Genomic DNA, 16,848 nt, shown 5'->3' on the forward strand with positions numbered 1-16,848 from the left:
GCGGAAAATAATAGTTTATTTTACTGTCTATGGAGAATAACGTGAGTTTGAAAGCCGTTGGACCCGGAAAACTATTTATTATCCCATTATTACATCATCAAAAACCGAATATACTTATGTCTTAATTGTTTCTATGCATGCATGCATGTATTAATGACATGAAGTCATACTGCATAATTTATTAATGTACATTTGTTGTGTAGAAAGGACAACATTGACCAGGCACTTGTCAATATGGTCATTAAAGACTCACAGCCCTTCAGGATTGTAGAAGATGCTGAGTTCCGAGCTTTTGTGAGCCTTTTGGATCCAGCCTACATCCTGCCATCATGGCAAACTCTGAAAGCCATGGTGGAATCCAAGTAAACCGCTCACAAAAAGTAAGGAAACTTGACTTTGGCCCATTATATCTCCCCTTTAGCAATACTAACCAGTAAAGTGTTTCATACCATTTTTATCGTTGATTTGTCACCTTTACAATGAGGTATAGCTTGTAAGTATAGGGCAATCATGGAATGAGCAATACAGCCAAATGTCTGAGTAGTGCCAATAAAAAATGTGCCAAAATGGCCAGTAATAGGCTTCTGCTACCAGACATCTCATTTTGGGCTTCAAGTGCTACCAGGTGAGTGCCAGTCACAGGTGTGCCTAAATTGGTACCTAAGCATGGGTTCTGCCACTTGTTGGATTTGTGGTTTCTCCAAGCAGCAACACTGGTGGAAAGATGCCACGTTTGTCCCTTCAGGATAGGGCCCGTGCAATAGGGCAACTTGAGGCTGGTGTCCCAGCATATAGAGTGGCAGCATCATTTGGTGTCAGTCCTGGTACCATTTCCAAACTTAGGACCAAGTTCCATGAGACTGCAGAAGTCAGAGACAGACCAAGAAGTGGCCGTCCCAGGAAGACAACACCCCAAGAAGACCGGTTCCTCACTCTTGCTGCACTAAGGAACTGCAGGCTTACTGCCAGAGACTTACAGGGAAGATTTTTTCAACAGTACCAATACCGGCTCTCACTACAGACTGTGGCCACGTTTACATGATGTTTTTAATTCCGAATTAGTTTATTCAGAATTAAATAGATCGGAATTAAAATATTCTCCTTCGAGTTTACATGGAAATAATAATTCCGAATTGGCGTTTACATGGAACATACGTTAATTACGCTTTATTGTATTCTGCTGAACGTCTGGGGGTCGGGAAGGGTTCCGATTGGACAGGCGGCGCATGAACGTAGCCTAATAAGGTCTACCGGAAGAAAACAAACTTTAGCTGGCTAGCAACTTTTTTGTCATCTCGGGTTAACGTTACAGCATGGACAATAACATAATGAAAACGGGTTTCACAGTAACTCTGATAATAGGCCTACTATTTAGCCAGCAGCTCGAGAATATTGTCAAGCTTCACGTTTGCTAGCTGAGGAGGAGAAGACTGTCGGAGAAGGGGGGAAGAAGACGGAGCCGAATTAACCATGAAACGAGCATGCGCTTCTTCTTCCTCCTTGTACGAGCATGCGCCAAACAAACGGAATAAACTTTTAATCGGAATAAAGGTTTACATGATCAAGGAGGGGAGTTAATTCCGCTTTAGCATCGGAATAAACCAACCACTTAAATCGGAATTAAGTTTAATTCGGAATAATCATTTTCAAGCGGAATAAGCGTTTACATGGTCTCTTTTAAAGCGGAATTAACTTTTATTCCGATTTAACTTGGTTTTATTCGGAATTAAAGCTCTCATGTAAACGCAGCATGTGAGGAACAGACTGCATGAAGCCAATCTTCATGCACGTTTGCTTGTGTTGCTCATTCCATGGGAGCCCAATGCTTACAAGCTATACCTCATTGTAAAGGTGACAAATCAACGATAAAAATGGTATGAAACACTTTACTGGTTAGTATTGCTAAAGGGGAGATATAATGGGCCAAAGTCAAGTGTCCTTACTTTTTGTGAGCAGTTTATAAGGAGGAGAAGCAGGAGGCCAAAGAAGAACTGCAGAAGGCTACAGCAGTGAGTCTGACCTCAGATATGTGGACCTCTGTCCACATGGATGCCTACCTTGGTATCGCTTGTCACTACATTAATGGTGATGACAAATTGTCCACTATTTTGTTGTCTGAGTGGAAGTTCCCAGAGATACAGCAGGCAACATACAGAAGCTGCTATAAAGACTGGCGTAATGGAAGAATGGGGGATTCAGGGCAAGGTGACTTGCCTTGGTACTGATGGTGCTGCTAACGTGTTGGCATGTGGAACTTTGCTGCAACTGAGACACAGCGTTTGTATCGCGAATACCTTAAACCTGGTTGTAAGAAAAGCAATGGAGCAGACACCGGGTCTTGAAGAGATCAGAGGCAAGGCCAGGAAGATTGAGGCCTACTTCAGGACAAGCGCCGTCGCCAGGGATCGGCTCCTCAGCATCCAGCAGCAGATGGGGGTGCCAAGACATAAGCTACTGCAGGAAGTGGAGACACGCTGGAACAGCACATATGATATGTTGGCCAGGCTGTACGAGCATAGGGAACCAGTTGGAGCTGCAGTGGTGTCCCTATGCACAGATTTACCGACTCTGACCTCATTGGAGTATCAATGCATTTCTGAATGCCTTGGAGCATTGTCTCCACTTAAGGAGGCAACGGTGGAGCTATCCTCAGAAAAAACTGTCTGGCTCTAACATTTTTCCCCTGGTCAGAATGCTGAGGCATGCAACCGCCTCCAAACAGCAGGAGGTGAATGATGACATGGCGAAGGACCTATGCAACAACCTTACACAGCTCATGACCGAAAAATTTAGTCACTATGAGACTGCGAGTCAACACTACCTGGCCACTCTACTGGATCCTAGATTCAAGACTATGGGGTTTTGCAATTCGGACAATTCTACAACTGCTGTTAAAAGGCTTACAGCGGAATGCTCCCGTCTTTTAAGAGACAGCACCCCATCTGACCCACCAGCGCAGGAGCCTGCTGCTCAGTCCTCAGGTAAGAATCTATGGTCAATATTGTGTCACATGTTTATATTGTATTTTTGTAATGCATTGTTTTTTGTCGCCATTCAGGAACTGGTCTATGGCATTTGCTGGACCAACACGTTTCAGAGTCCAGGAAAGTAACAAGTGCCACAGCAAATGCCATTGTAGAGGTGCAGCGGTACTTAAGTGAGTCAAACATACCGCGCTCTGAAGACCCGCTCCAGTTTTGGGCACAGCACAAACATGTGTATCCTCATTTGTATGTGCTGGCCCGGAATATTCTATGCACACCTGCCTCCTCTGTACCTTGTGAGCGGGTTTTCTCGAAAGCAGGTGAAATGGTCAGCAAAAGGAGAAACAGACTCAGCCCTGGCACAGTGGAAAAAATGTTGTTTCTAAATAAAAAATGATTTTTAATAATTTTTATTCCCACAAACACTTGTCACCAAGCACAATATCCCCCTAACCTGTCCACGTGTACTGTTATTGTCCATAAGCACCATCACTGTTTGTTCACGTCACAAGCACTTTCACTGTCCCAGAGTATGTCCTTGCCACTGCCAAAGCACTTCCCCGATCAATTGACTAACACTATATAAACACTATAAACAATTTCTATAAACACCACACTGGCAGTAGACTGCATGTGAAACTGTTAGATTGCTCATAGCCTATGCCTTCTGCACTATCTCCTATTTGAAGTTGCTCTAGGCTACCTAGGCTATTAAAATATATCACAGAAATATGTGTGCAATGTGTTCTTCATTCATTTCCCTCCCAAATTGATGTTTACAAACACAAGACACATTCACTACCAAAATCCTTTATTATTTTGAGTGTGTGTGTGGAGAGGGCAGTTTTATTTATGCAATGTCCCAAATAGGCTTAGTAATTTCTGTAATTTATTTATCCATTAATTCACACTCAAAATGTATTTATCTTCAACTGAAAGATATTCATGGCTAATAGCTTGTGTTTTAGTTTAGTTGTAGTTTGTGGCACAATGCTTCGAGTACCGAACCTTTTTTCGACACAATTGGATTGAAAGCTTCACTGGTTCAGAAAGCTTCAGTTCGCCAATCACTAGTATACCCTAGTGATGTTATCCGTGAACCCCCTGCTTCGAGGCGTGTATCGAAAACATGAACCAATTTGGGATGAAGCTTGTATCGGAGCTTGATTCGTTTGGTGATAATCACGTGACCAGTGACGTCCGAAGCTTCGTTTCACACACACCCATGTGACTGCTTCGAAGTTTGATTCAAAGCCGTAGCGCGACACTGGGCGGGGGTTTAGGTTCACTGTGTAAAAGCACTTCGCCAATCAATTGACTCAAACTGACTTGCCGACGCATCAAGTCTCCTGATCGCACCCCAGTCAAGTGTCTGGACTCGTGGCCTTCTTGTGAGCACGCGCGACCCCCGATCAGTTTTACTGTTTTGCGAGTTCGAGTCCGGGCGTGTGCAAGGCGCGACTGAATCGCGCAGGTTCAACACAAAACAAGTTAGAAGATCCCTAAATAACCTTAATTATCCATGTTATTATTTATTTATCCACTAACTCATGTTCAAGATGTATTCATCTTTGACTCACAGACATTCATAGCTAATAACTACGAAACAGTCTGTGACACAAGGCTATCCTAAACTTTCACCACTAGATGTCCTCATAGAGTTCTGAAGCTTCGAGTACTGAACCTTTTTTCGATACAATTGGATTGAATGCCTCACTGGTTCAGAAAGCTTCAGTTCGCCATCACTAGTATACCCCACAGATCTGAAGTTTCGAGTACTGAACCTTTTTTCAACACAATTGGATTGAAAGCTTCACTGGTTCAGAAAGCTTCAGTTCACCATCACTAGTCTTTACTTTGATAACAGAATTTACAAGAACCACAGTCTCAAGAAAACACATTCAAGACTCAGCAAGAGGCATTGTTAACAGAGGTACTTAAATACACTAACTAATAAAGGTTAATGACTAAACACAGGTGAGAAACATGAACACAAAACACAATCACTTCAATCATCAGTTCCAGGTGAGTCTCTCGAGCAGGAAGGACCAAATATGGGCCTCTTCCGGTTACTTCCTCTTGGTCCCCCTGGAAGTACTCTCTGTCACCATCTGCTGGTCAGCAAGCCTCGTGACACATTTGAAGGTCAAAAGGTAAAACACAGTAGATTTTATGGTTTGTCTTTTTGGGGGGCTCTATTTTCATGGCATTCTTTTTAAAAAGTTGGCAACCATGCTGGAAGTTATTAGCAGGGTCTTAGAATCCAGAATCCAGTGGTTGCCACAATCATATTCATAATTTAAGGTCAAATTTGAAGGTCAAAAGGTCAAAAACAATAGATTTAATGGTTAATCTTTTTGGGGGGCTCTATTTTCATGGCATTCTTTTTAAAAAGTTGGCAAATTAGTAGGGTCTGGGGTTCCAGAATCCAGCGGTTGCCATAATCATATTTATAATTTAAAGTCTGAAGTAGTCGGCAGGCCAAGACCCTAAAAACACCTTTTATGGCATTTTTCTTATTAAAAGTTGGCAACTATGCCAGAAGTTATCAACTTGGATTAAGTTAGGGATAATGTATAGAACGCCGGTCATTATCGGAAAATAAGTCTCAACAGGATGAACAAAACCCCGACGTGCAGCAGCACTTCCCATATGAAAAGAAATAGAAAAAAACATATAGGCCTACTGCCAGCAATGTGTTTTATACACAAAACTTGTAGGATTTACTCTTGAAAGTGGCCCCTTTCTCGTTTTCCTCATACATTTCATACGGTATATAGCCCTTACAGTTTACAAAGTTTTATACAGTATGTTTCAGGTTCAAAGATTTACTAAGGATCTTATAATGGTCTTCTTATATGGGACACGCTTCCAACCCATATGGAAAATAAATAGACAAATCATACACAATTTGACCATGTTTTATCTGAATCCTCATAGATTTTTATATGACAGTGAAACCATTATAAGATCCTAAGTAAATCTGTGACATTGTATGTTCCATGTAAACACCAATTCGGAATTATTATTTCCATGTAAACTCGAAGGAGAATATTTTAATTCCGAACTATTTAATTAAGAATAAATTTATTTGGAATTAAAAAAAACATGTAAACGCAGCCAGTTAGCATTTTGGATAGCCAAAAGTCCTATGGGGAGTTTCCATATAGAGGATTTTTAAAAACGCATGAGCAAATAATGGTCTACAGCACTCATATTTCATGTTATATTGATCTACTTTTGCACCCAGCTTCACAAGACTTGGTGCTGGGGCTCAGTTGTGTTTCTAGGTCACTTTATATGACAGAGGGCTGATATGTGGTCAGTTCAGAGATGCTTGCAATCCGCCAGGAGGAAAAACTATTTTCTAGCCTCTGTGGCCCTGTGTCAGTACATCACAAAGCTATTCCAATTGTCTCTACTGAACCCTCTGTATCTTAAGGCTGGCTTACATTTTACGATTTTGGTCTGTTTTAACAGTCGGCGACTAAATTTCCAAAATCGCGGAACTACAAGGGTCTGGCGAGAGTCAGGCTAGGAAATCATGGGAGTTGTAATGGAATCGCGGCGCGCTCCCATCAACTAAATCACTTAGTGTAAGGTGCCAATCTTAGCGGTTTTAAGTCCGTCGGAGTCAGTCTTTTTCTAGTTTTGCCGTTACGACAATATCAAACATGTTTGATATTATCGGAAGTCTTTTCAGTCGTGGTTCATGCAAATAGTGACGTGAACATTAAAAACCAATAGTGACCTCGCTCCATCACGAACAGGAAGGGGCAAAATAGGCAACAGCTGTAGCATATATGATTATTTGTTATTTCATTTCTTATAAATTATTAGTCTAATTATTCTATGTGACAGAACAGCTCTATATCTGTTAGGGATGTCACACATGAAACAATGCTGCAGAAACGCGAAAAAATGACTTTGATATGAGTAGGCTATCATATGAGTTCCTGTTGGTGATGACGTGTAGCCTAGTGCATGATGGAAATAATTTGAAGGAATCTAGTAGCAGTCTTGTAAATAGTGACCTAAAGTCTTTGCAAAATCCTAATCTGAGACTGGCCTGTGACTAGAAACTCATGAATTGTCTTTAGATGTGAGAGGGTTTGAGACTGTAGTCTTTCAAAAATCTTCTCCAAATCTGTCTGTCAATGTAAGGTAGGCTTTAGCTTTCCAACAATGTCAAGCATTTGATTTTGATTATAGGTCAATAGGTGGGAACAGTGGCCTCTTAAGCAGGCGCTGTGCAATTTTAGGCAAACCTTAAAAAACTATACTGCGAATGATGGCGTTGAACATGATGCCGTTACTACATGCATGTCAACTTTGCTCAGACTGACTTTGCACTTTGCCCAGCATTCAAATGAAGGCCCGTAATCTTCAAGGCATCTTTAAATGTTTCTATATACTAGCTTTTTTGCTGCAGTGCAATTTTCCAGATGATTCGAACAGTGGTGATGGAGTGGTGAATCATTGGCTGCATTGTACAAGGTTCTTTCATATCTTTGTCGTATGAAAGACAAGCTTTTTATTTTTTTGGTACAAACATTCTGCAATGACCAAAACAATGAGAATGGCCGCAGTTCTGATTTTCAGAGGTTAAGTCAAACTGTCTCCTTGATTGGAGAAATAGTGATACATTTGAACTCAGCATTGATTTGAAACAAAATGCAACAAACCAGCTACTCATGAGAGCCACATGCAGCTTGCATTCCGCATAACAATGATGGCGCTAAAATACACACAAGCAACGTTAGGTTTTTTATGCCCTATGTACTGTACAGTGCCTCTGATTGTGTTTCATGTTTACAAGGAGGCCAACAAGCAGTTTTACAAATTTGTATTTACAGCGTATAATGTTCACATAAACATACATGTAATGCTTATGGCGTGATTACTTACTTCTCTATGGTTGAAATGTACAGTTACTTACATTAAACTTTTAAAGCTACTTTAGAAACCCTCTCATGCTGTGAATGGCTGGAGTCCACTTACACAGCTACATAAAAGCTAAACAGACTAAAAGCCACAGGAATATCATGTTCACCCCCCCTACAGACTGCCATCTGGCATACTCAACTGTTATTATTACGATTGAATACTTCACAAAACACATAAACAAGTCATGACGGTAGCAGATGCAGATGAGAGGATGACGTGTGCAGAATCTTTAAAGTAACAATGTATCTAACCGACACCTTAAACCAAGGGTAAAACAGGGCATAGATGAGAGGGTTTACAAATGAATTCATGTACATGGCCCATGATAACACATACACTGCAACAGAGGTACTCTCTTGAGTGAGAATGCTGATGTAATAAGGGATCCAGCACATGAGATAAACAAAAATCACAATGCCGAGTGTTTTGGCCGCTTTCCTGTCAGAGCTCTTTGAGATGGCACATTTCACATTGTTTGAAATAGTCCCTGATTGGGCATTAATGGCCCTTGCCTGATCTCTAGCCACAGAGAAAATAATTAGATATAGAGTGAACAATATGGAACAAGGCAATATAAAGGAGATTACAACATCAATCATGCCCCAGGTAAAGTCAATAAGCAACAAGCATTCTCCAACACAGCTACTCTGTCTATGCGGGTTGTTCATATTCTCATTTACATTCAAAAGAGTCAAGTTATACAGAGCAGAGCTGACCCAGCATATTACGATGCATGCCACAGATTTTCCAACTGTCATTGTGGATGCATAGAAAAAGGGCTCACACACAGCTAAATAACGATCCACAGCTATAAACACTAAATGCCCAAGTGATGCTGACACAAGTATGGTCATTACAGCTGGGTAAAAGCTACAAAGGCTCTCCCCCAGAAACCAACACGACTCAACTACTCGCATGCTTTCGACTGGCATCACAATTCCACCAATTAATAAATCGGCCACAGCCATGGAAAGGATGAACAGGTTGGTTGGAGTTTGCAGCTGCTTAAAATGAGAGATGGAAATGATCACCAGCAAGTTTACAAAGACTGTGAACACTGATATTGATGAAAAGAAAACATACATCACAACATAATCATTTCTGGTCCGAGCCTTCCGAGTACAAGATAAATTATTTTGAGGAAAACAATATTCTATAATGTCATGTTTATCAGTAGAATATTCCATTTGGCAATGAAATGATTAACGCGTAGTTTTTACAATTATTTCACAGCACATGTCCTTCACATCAGTGTCATTCAAAGACCTTTTTCTTCCATAGACACCACTGCACATCAGGTATACAGATTCTAGTTGACAATCTATCTTCACAATGATAAAGAATTTATTTCTTGAAGTCAGAACTTCTTCAGCGTTGTCCCTTGTCAGTATTTGTCCTTTCATAGCCTGTAGTCCATGACTTTTATAGTCTGGGCGTAATCCCCATCCATTTGGTATGTGTGATGTTTTTACACCTCACTCATCTTAGTCCCTATATGAAAATCATGAATTAATGAAATGATGCTCTCCTTGTTTCCTCTGGGTGGCGATGCTCCACTGTCTTTTCAGAACTGTAAGATTCATTTGTCAAGTCAACTTTATTTATATAGCACATTTAACACAACATAATTGATCCAAAGTGCTTCACATATAAAAACAAAGCGGGACAAAAAACAAAACAATAATAGTAAAAATAAGAGGCAATAATAATAAAATGCAAAAGACAGTAAGTTGGGGGTGAGGGGTTTTGTATAGGGAATAATGTAATGCTGGTCTTGTTTCACCCTGAAGTAGTAAACATTAATAGTAATGTGTAATTAAAAAAAATATAACCCTAAAAAATCACCCTACCTTACTCCTGGAGGACAATGATCTTATACCATCTGACTGTGTGTTTGTTTGTTCTGAGGAGGAGTTTCTATACCTAGGAGCTTGTCATTAACTTTTGACATGTCACACAGAATTGAGGAGGCCACACGAGAGCAAAGCTCCTGTCCTGAGTGGCATGAACTCCGCAGATCCAGGGTGACTGCCTCCAGATTCAGAGAGGTATGTCATGTAAGAGGCCAGAGCTCTGCAGAGGTGGAGACCATTTTCAGTGAATGTCTGCCCTTCCTTAAGTTGCAGCGTTCATTTGTTGCTAATCGGTGCCGAGATAACTCAAGTCAACGGTAACATCCAGCCTGCCACTGAAAACTCTTAAACTCTGAAGTCTTAATCCACTCCACAGAACACCTGAAACAAATAAATTATAACATCAGACTATCGATGCACATGTCTATGTTGATAGAACAATGTTAGAACCTTGCATCGCATTGCAGTAGCCTAATTTGTTCCCTGTATGGCAGTAGCGGATTGATATTGAGAAACTAGTCCCTCAAAATGTAATAAATCATCGAGTTGCAAGGTTAGTTTTATTTCTAAAATTATTCTATTAACACGGACATGTACATCGATAGTCTGACGTTTTAATTTACTTGTCTCGGGTGTGCTGTGGAGTGATAAGACTGTTTTGGATGTTACCGTTGAAATGTGTTAGCTCAGAACCAGTTTAGCAAAGAGGAACGCTGCAACTTAAGGAAGGGGTTAAATGCGATAAAAAAAACTGTCTCCACCGACCCATATCACCTCGCCAAAGTTGGAAATGAGGTCCTATTTCCAAAATTCCGAACTATTCCTTTAAATGAAAGCACGACACCATACAACCTGAAAGGCAGGGCTTGAAAACAAAATTATTTTTCAATCGTTCCGTTCCGAACGGTTCAGGTATGTTTAATGTTTTCGTTCTTGCGTTCCGCCACCAACATATCGTTCCTGAACCGGTTTGGAACGTAAAATATTTTTCGTTCTTTTCATTTTGGCAGTGTTATATTTGAGCTATAATTGTAACCTTGTAGTGAGTTGCTAAGTTAAAGGTAGGGTATGGAATTAGCTTTGTTGCCCATTTTTGCAAAATCACTTGAAATCCTATTCCTAAATGGAACTTAAACACATCAATCATCTGCGGAACGGGCAGGGCTCGAAAAACTCCAGCCAATAGTATTCTAAAACCCATACCATCATTTCACAGCTCGTTCGTCAATCTAACGGTCTTACTCCTCCCCCTCCCCCCTGCGTGCGTGCGCGCGCGCGTGCCCCTTTCGTGCACATACTCAAAGCTGGTGACCACGAGCCAGTGCTTAAACGAAACCAACTAGGCCTACTGTCTATGCCTGCTGCACGCTGCACGTCCCCTATGTTCCCCCCTTGTTGTAGGCCTATGTGTCACTTTCCATACAAACCAAGACAGCGGATACGCCCCGGTAAGACCAAACCAGATTCTGTTCAAATATACACACCTGCGGCTACTGAAAAATTTAATGTATTTATCAAATGTTATTTTGGTGTATTAAAGCAACACCATGGAGTTTTTCAACCTTTTGGGGTTCGGGTACGAACCGGTACGAACCAAAGAACTACAAAATTCGACTGCTTTACGGCATATAGGGCACACTTCCCCCACCACTTCCTCAAATTCTGTGCGAGCGTTGAATAGACAGATGATGCCTTATAAACATGAGCTACGTGATCTTTTGGCGTTTGAAAAAAATAAAACCCATGAAATTATATTCATATGATGATATGCTGAAATGCATGCTATGGGCTAGGCTACCTGGAATAGCTATAGCCTACATTTCACACGCAACGCAGGCAGTCCGAGTTTGCCCAAGACGTGAGAACTCCTCCTTCAGAAATCGGCTTATCAACAAAAGCACGTGTATCCTAGCTCTGTCATCTAGTCACTAGATTCTAGTGTCATCATGCTGCCAACCAAACTGCACGGGAGCTGGTTATGTGTGCTAGTTATAGCTCAACGTGTAAATCTACCGCCTATAATAGGCTATACTGACCAAACAATTATCTTGAAAAACAAAGTTATCACGTGTAAGATTCTGTCATAATATTATAAGAGCTCTGCCTCTCCAAACATTTTGGGCGTGCAAATATGCCACTATGGACGTGAATACCATAGAATACAATATCTGGTGACCATCGATTTTTTTTTATGTTATAAAGACACTAAAAATGACCACCCTAGATTAGGCTACGCTATTGCTCATAAATATCGTAATTGTTTTTTTTAAAAAAATAAGTAATTGACCAACAATGACCAACATCATCCCAATACCGAGAACGTGCACAGACCTGAGCTGAAAGCCTAGTTTTACAAATGTATCACATAACTGGTATCGTAGTAGGCTACCACATAATTTAATATTTAATGTGCAGCCTCAAGTCTAGCCTATACTGTAGGCTATGTCTAACTTGCTTCTGGTGTAACCGTGACAGATTTTACGACATATATAAAAAATTACCGTTTCCCAACTGTAGGGGGACCCCGAGAGCAAAACTTACATGGTGTTGCTTTAAAATGTGCCGTTGTTTTAGAATTTCCGAACGAAAGGGCTGGTAGCCTAATTGGTGCTTTTACCATAATGTAAGCTAAAATCATCTACCTTGTTTGATTTGTGGAACTATTACCTACAACCCCTTGGAGGTGAATAAAGAATGTAATTGGGGAACTTGATGTGAGCGATTGTATGGAGACTAGAGCTCATAGTGCTGTAGACGCCAGGCTGGCATTTCATTTAGCCTGGCTCGCTCTCGTGCATCTGAATTCTCGCTCGTGCATGAATGTGTGTCCATGGAGGGAGGGACTTGAGGTTGTCTATGTTCAAAATCTGCCGGCCGTTTTGCGAATTCCGTACCCAACCTTTAACATTATTATTGTCGACTCGGTTAATTCAACTCAGTTACCTTTGTTGATGTTTGATATAACTCAGTGGATAGCTCAGTTGCTTCCAAATCGCCTCTCGCCAGGGTTGTGGTGGAAATTGGAAATAGGAAATCGTGACAGCTGCCTGGATTGAGCCTAGCAGGCGGCGAAGTGAAAACACAACCAGAAATAGTCTTTTTCCCCCCTGACAGGCTGTGTTTTTGTGAAATTATAATAATAATAATAAAATATATATAGAGAACAAAAAAAAAACGTTATTAACTGGTTTTATGAATAACGCTTCTGTTCCAGAACAGTTGAAGACCATTACGTTTTCATTTCCATTTCGGTTCCTCGTAAAATTCCGTTCGTTTTCGGTTTTCGTTTTCGTTCCTTGAACTGGTTCAGAGCCCTGCTGAAAGGAAACACAAGCCCCTTTCAGACAGACGTGTATTTACGCAATGTTCACGGACATTCTACGGTAGGTTTTTTTTTCGTTGTGCTGTCTGAATGCATATGTCCGCATATCTACTATCGGAACTTTTCCTGCTGCATGTTTCCATAATGTTGCCGCCACAGCTGCTATTTGAACAACAATCGCAGAAAAAATCTGCACTTGTCAGTGATGATCAAGGGAAGTATTACGTGTATTTAAAGTGCCCGATATCCAATCCAATCCACTTTATTTATATAGCACAATTTAAACAAACACAAGGTTTCCAAAGTGCTGTACACCACAAATTGAGGACAACAGTAGGATAAAAGAGATAAAACTAATTCTAAAATATAGCTGCAAGCAGCAATGAAGGGGCCAAGCAGTAGGCCGGAGTAACCACGGCAACTCGACACTGTTAGCTCAATGCTGCAATGAGACATATGGCCATAAGCAGTCAGAGCAAGTTTCATGTCTAACACGTAAAAAAGCTACAAGCCAACTTGCATTTTTGCTAATTGCAGGTATCCTAAAGGTCAAAGGTCACCAAATGTCTTGGGTGTCCTCATGATCGGTTCACGAGTCCATATACCAAGTTTGGTTTTGATAGATGCAAGGGTTGCTGAGATATGAGCTCACTTCCTGTTTGGCGGCTTCACAACCCAGAGGTCAAAGGTCACCAAATTTCTTGGGCATCGTCCCGATTGGGTCACGAGTCCATATACTAAGTTTGGTTTTGATAGATAAAAAGGCTGCTAAGATATGTGCTCACTTCCTGTTTGGCGGCTTCGCAGCCAATTTCGATTGGTTGTGACGGGCAAACGCTTCTGTCAATTGTTACAGAAATTAGAACAGTAGCAAGGCATGGTCTTAAGATGTTTTGTGCCAATTTTGGTGAGGATCGTGTAAAATTTGTGACCTAGGGAAATTTGTTATTGTTTTTGATTAAATCCAATGTGGCCGCCGAATCAATTACGTTGATGTCATAAGTTGCCATCTATCAACGTAAGGATCTTTCACAATATTACTAGACACCACTAATACATTGTAATTCTAAGCAAAACAGCAGCTACAGGCCAAAAGGCATGTTTCTGATTTACAGGTCAAAGGTCACCAAATTTCTGAAGCATCCTCCTGATGGGGTCACGAGTCCACGTACCATGTTTGGTTTTGATGCGTGCAAGGATTGCTGAAATATGAGCCCACTTCCTGTTTGGCGGCTTCGCCGCGAATTTCGATTGCCTGTTACGGGCCAACGGTACAAGTTCCGAAGAGCAAAAGCACAACCTGCATAGGGCATAGTCTGAGGATGCTCTGTGTCAAGTTTGGTGTTGATCGGACAACATTTGTGAAAAAAAATAGGCTTTGAAGTGTTTTTGATGAAATCCAAAATGGCAGAAAATCCATCATGGCTAAAAATGATGTCATAGGGTGCGTTGAACTCGGGTAGGCCCAAGTATTCCAATGATACCTGATATTTGAAAATCGGACCAACGGGTCAAAAGAACCAACCAACTTTGGCCTGTTGGTGGCGTTAGAGGGTTTGAGGTGCTGTCATGAAACTTGGTGACATGAATCATGGGACTGTCCCGAATCAGTGTGCCAAATTTCCTAACTTTTTACCAGACGGTTCTATGGGCTGCCATTGACTCCCATGGCAGAATTATAAGAACAAAGAGCAATACAATGAGGGCTTCGCAGCTTTGCTGCTTGGCCCCCCAAAAGTAAACTCTGAACAGTTAGCCTGCATCTCTAACATGCTGCAGATCTGTTTCGACCTCACTCTGACCGTCACTACGATCTAAAAAGGGATGGTGACGGTCATCCCTCGGTCTCACAGATCCATAGTTACCTTAGTAACCTACAGTAATGCAGTAAGGCTACTCCCGGTGTGAAAACTACACTCGCATGCACAGCTGTCAGTGCGGCCGCATTTATTAGGCGTCATTATTTGCCCAGCGAACTAAAGCCCAATTGACGGATATTCTACATTAGATGTGAACAGGTGGCCGTATACATTGCGCATATATGCTTCATGTCTGAATGTCCGCTACCGTCAGAGATGCGGTAAGCAATTATCGCGAAATGTGCGCAAAACCTGTCTGAAAAGGGCTACAGACAAAGAAGGCTGTCGGAAATATGGACCAAAGTTCAATAAATTATTTGAGAAATCAGAAAAGGAAAAGGGGGTGTGCCCAACCCATCCTATCAAATGATAGGTCATGCTCTTGTGAAACATATAATCGTGTAGGTCCTACATAAACAGAGGGACTGTTAGTAGGTGGTTGTGATTGTATTAACCTATGTTGTCAATGTAGTAGATATCTTAATAGAGATTTGTTTAATGTAATTTCATAGAAATGGATGAATCATTGGCTGTACAGTACTGTTATCCTTTACATAATGCATCATGTACCAAATCTGTTAGATCCACATATGAGTATGTTTTAATGTATTTGACCTTTTCTGTAATGTCAGCAGTCACAGTGTTTGTAAATTTGCTGGTGATCATCTCCATTTCTCATTTTAAGCAACTTCACACTCCAACAAACCTGCTCATCCTTTCTCTTGCGGTGGCAGACTTTTTGGTCGGACTTATTGTAATACCAGTAGAGGCTATACAACTGACAGAGACATGTTGGTATTTTGGACAAGAATTTTGTTTCATCTTCCAGTGTATTGTCTATACTTTGCTTTCGTCCTCACTTGGCCATTTAGTGCTCATTGCTGTTGATCGATACGCAGCTGTGTTTGACCCTTTGCTTTATAGTCAGAGAATAACTGTAAACAAGACATGTATATCTACATGTCTGATTTGGTCATGTTCAGTGCTGTACAACCTGTTATTGCTTTACTGTAACAGGAGTGTTAACTTTTCTTTGGATGACACTTTTTGCCACGGGCAATGTTTTCTTTACATTAGTTTTGAATGGGGGATATTTGATCTCATAATCTCTTTCATTGCCCCTTGTGCAGTGATGATTACTTTATATTTGCGAATTTTCCAGGTGGCAACTTATCAAGCCAGCATCATTAACTCAATATCTGCCGGCGTTGGTTGCGTAGATGACAACAAAGTGCCAAGGAAGGCAGAGGGCAAAGCAGCCAAAACACTGGGAATTGTTGTCACCGTTTACTTGCTCTGCTGGATACCTTATTATCTCTGTCTGCTCACTGCAGATGCCAGTGAGGCCTCAGCATTTACCATTACACTTCTCACATGGATCCTTTATGCAAATTCTTGTATGAACCCTCTCATATATGCTTTGTTTTACACTTGGTTTAAAACAGCTGTAAGACACATATTGACACTGAAGATACTTGAATCCTCTTCATCGTTTATAAATTTGCTGTCAGAAAGTGACTTATCGTGAAGCTAATGTTTCTTGCCAGACATCTTTTGGTGAAGTTACACTGTAGAGGGTTTCAGTTTTTATGCCACTTTAGTCCAATTGTTATGAGTGTTTTCTCACTCTCTAATCCTTTGTGCTTATCACTCTAGGTCTTGAGCCAGATTCAGGCACTTTGGCAAATGACATGATTGGACATTTTTGAAAATGTACCAACTGTAAACTATGATTCCAAATTATAACCAACTTTAAACTATGATTCCAAATTATGTTTTTTCATTAATCAGCATCAGTATGCATGTTATATTTGTATTTTTCTATCGCATCCTGATCAAAATGTCATACTGTGAAAAGTCATTTTTACTTGAACAAAAAAATA

The 16,848-nt window shown here is 40.9% G+C and overlaps 2 protein-coding genes across 2 annotated transcripts; one reads left to right on the forward strand and one right to left on the reverse strand.

The window, feature by feature from the left end:
* Positions 1–8,113: 8,113 nt before the first annotated feature.
* LOC134080793 (trace amine-associated receptor 13c-like) lies at positions 8,114–9,118 on the reverse strand. Its single transcript, XM_062537404.1, has one exon. It carries the CDS (start codon positions 9,116–9,118, stop codon positions 8,114–8,116), a length of 1,005 nt encoding a protein of 334 aa, XP_062393388.1.
* A 4,029-nt stretch (positions 9,119–13,147) lies between these two features.
* On the forward strand, positions 13,148–16,493 carry LOC134080794 (trace amine-associated receptor 13c-like). The gene is made up of 3 exons (XM_062537405.1): positions 13,148–13,167; positions 13,618–13,643; positions 15,478–16,493. Exons 1-3 carry the CDS (start codon positions 13,148–13,150, stop codon positions 16,491–16,493), a joined length of 1,062 nt encoding a protein of 353 aa, XP_062393389.1.
* The last annotated feature ends 355 nt before the right edge of the window (positions 16,494–16,848 follow it).

The sequence above is a fragment of the Sardina pilchardus genome, chromosome 5 (genome assembly GCF_963854185.1).
Source record: "Sardina pilchardus chromosome 5, fSarPil1.1, whole genome shotgun sequence".
Classification (NCBI taxonomy): Eukaryota; Metazoa; Chordata; class Actinopteri; order Clupeiformes; family Clupeidae; genus Sardina; species Sardina pilchardus.

What these genes read in the sequence shown, in the direction of transcription:
- LOC134080794 (XM_062537405.1), top strand. Translation starts at nt 13,148, where the DNA reads ATGTTCACGGACATTCTACG. An exon ending in ATGTTCACGGACATTCTACG is followed by an intron (nt 13,168 to 13,617) that starts GTAGGTTTTTTT and finishes AAAAGCTACAAG; the next exon opens with CCAACTTGCATTTTTGCTAA. An exon ending in TGCATTTTTGCTAATTGCAG is followed by an intron (nt 13,644 to 15,477) that starts GTATCCTAAAGG and finishes GTAATTTCATAG; the next exon opens with AAATGGATGAATCATTGGCT.
- LOC134080793 (XM_062537404.1), bottom strand. Translation starts at nt 9,118, where the DNA reads ATGGAATATTCTACTGATAAACATGACATTATAGAATATTGTTTTCCT.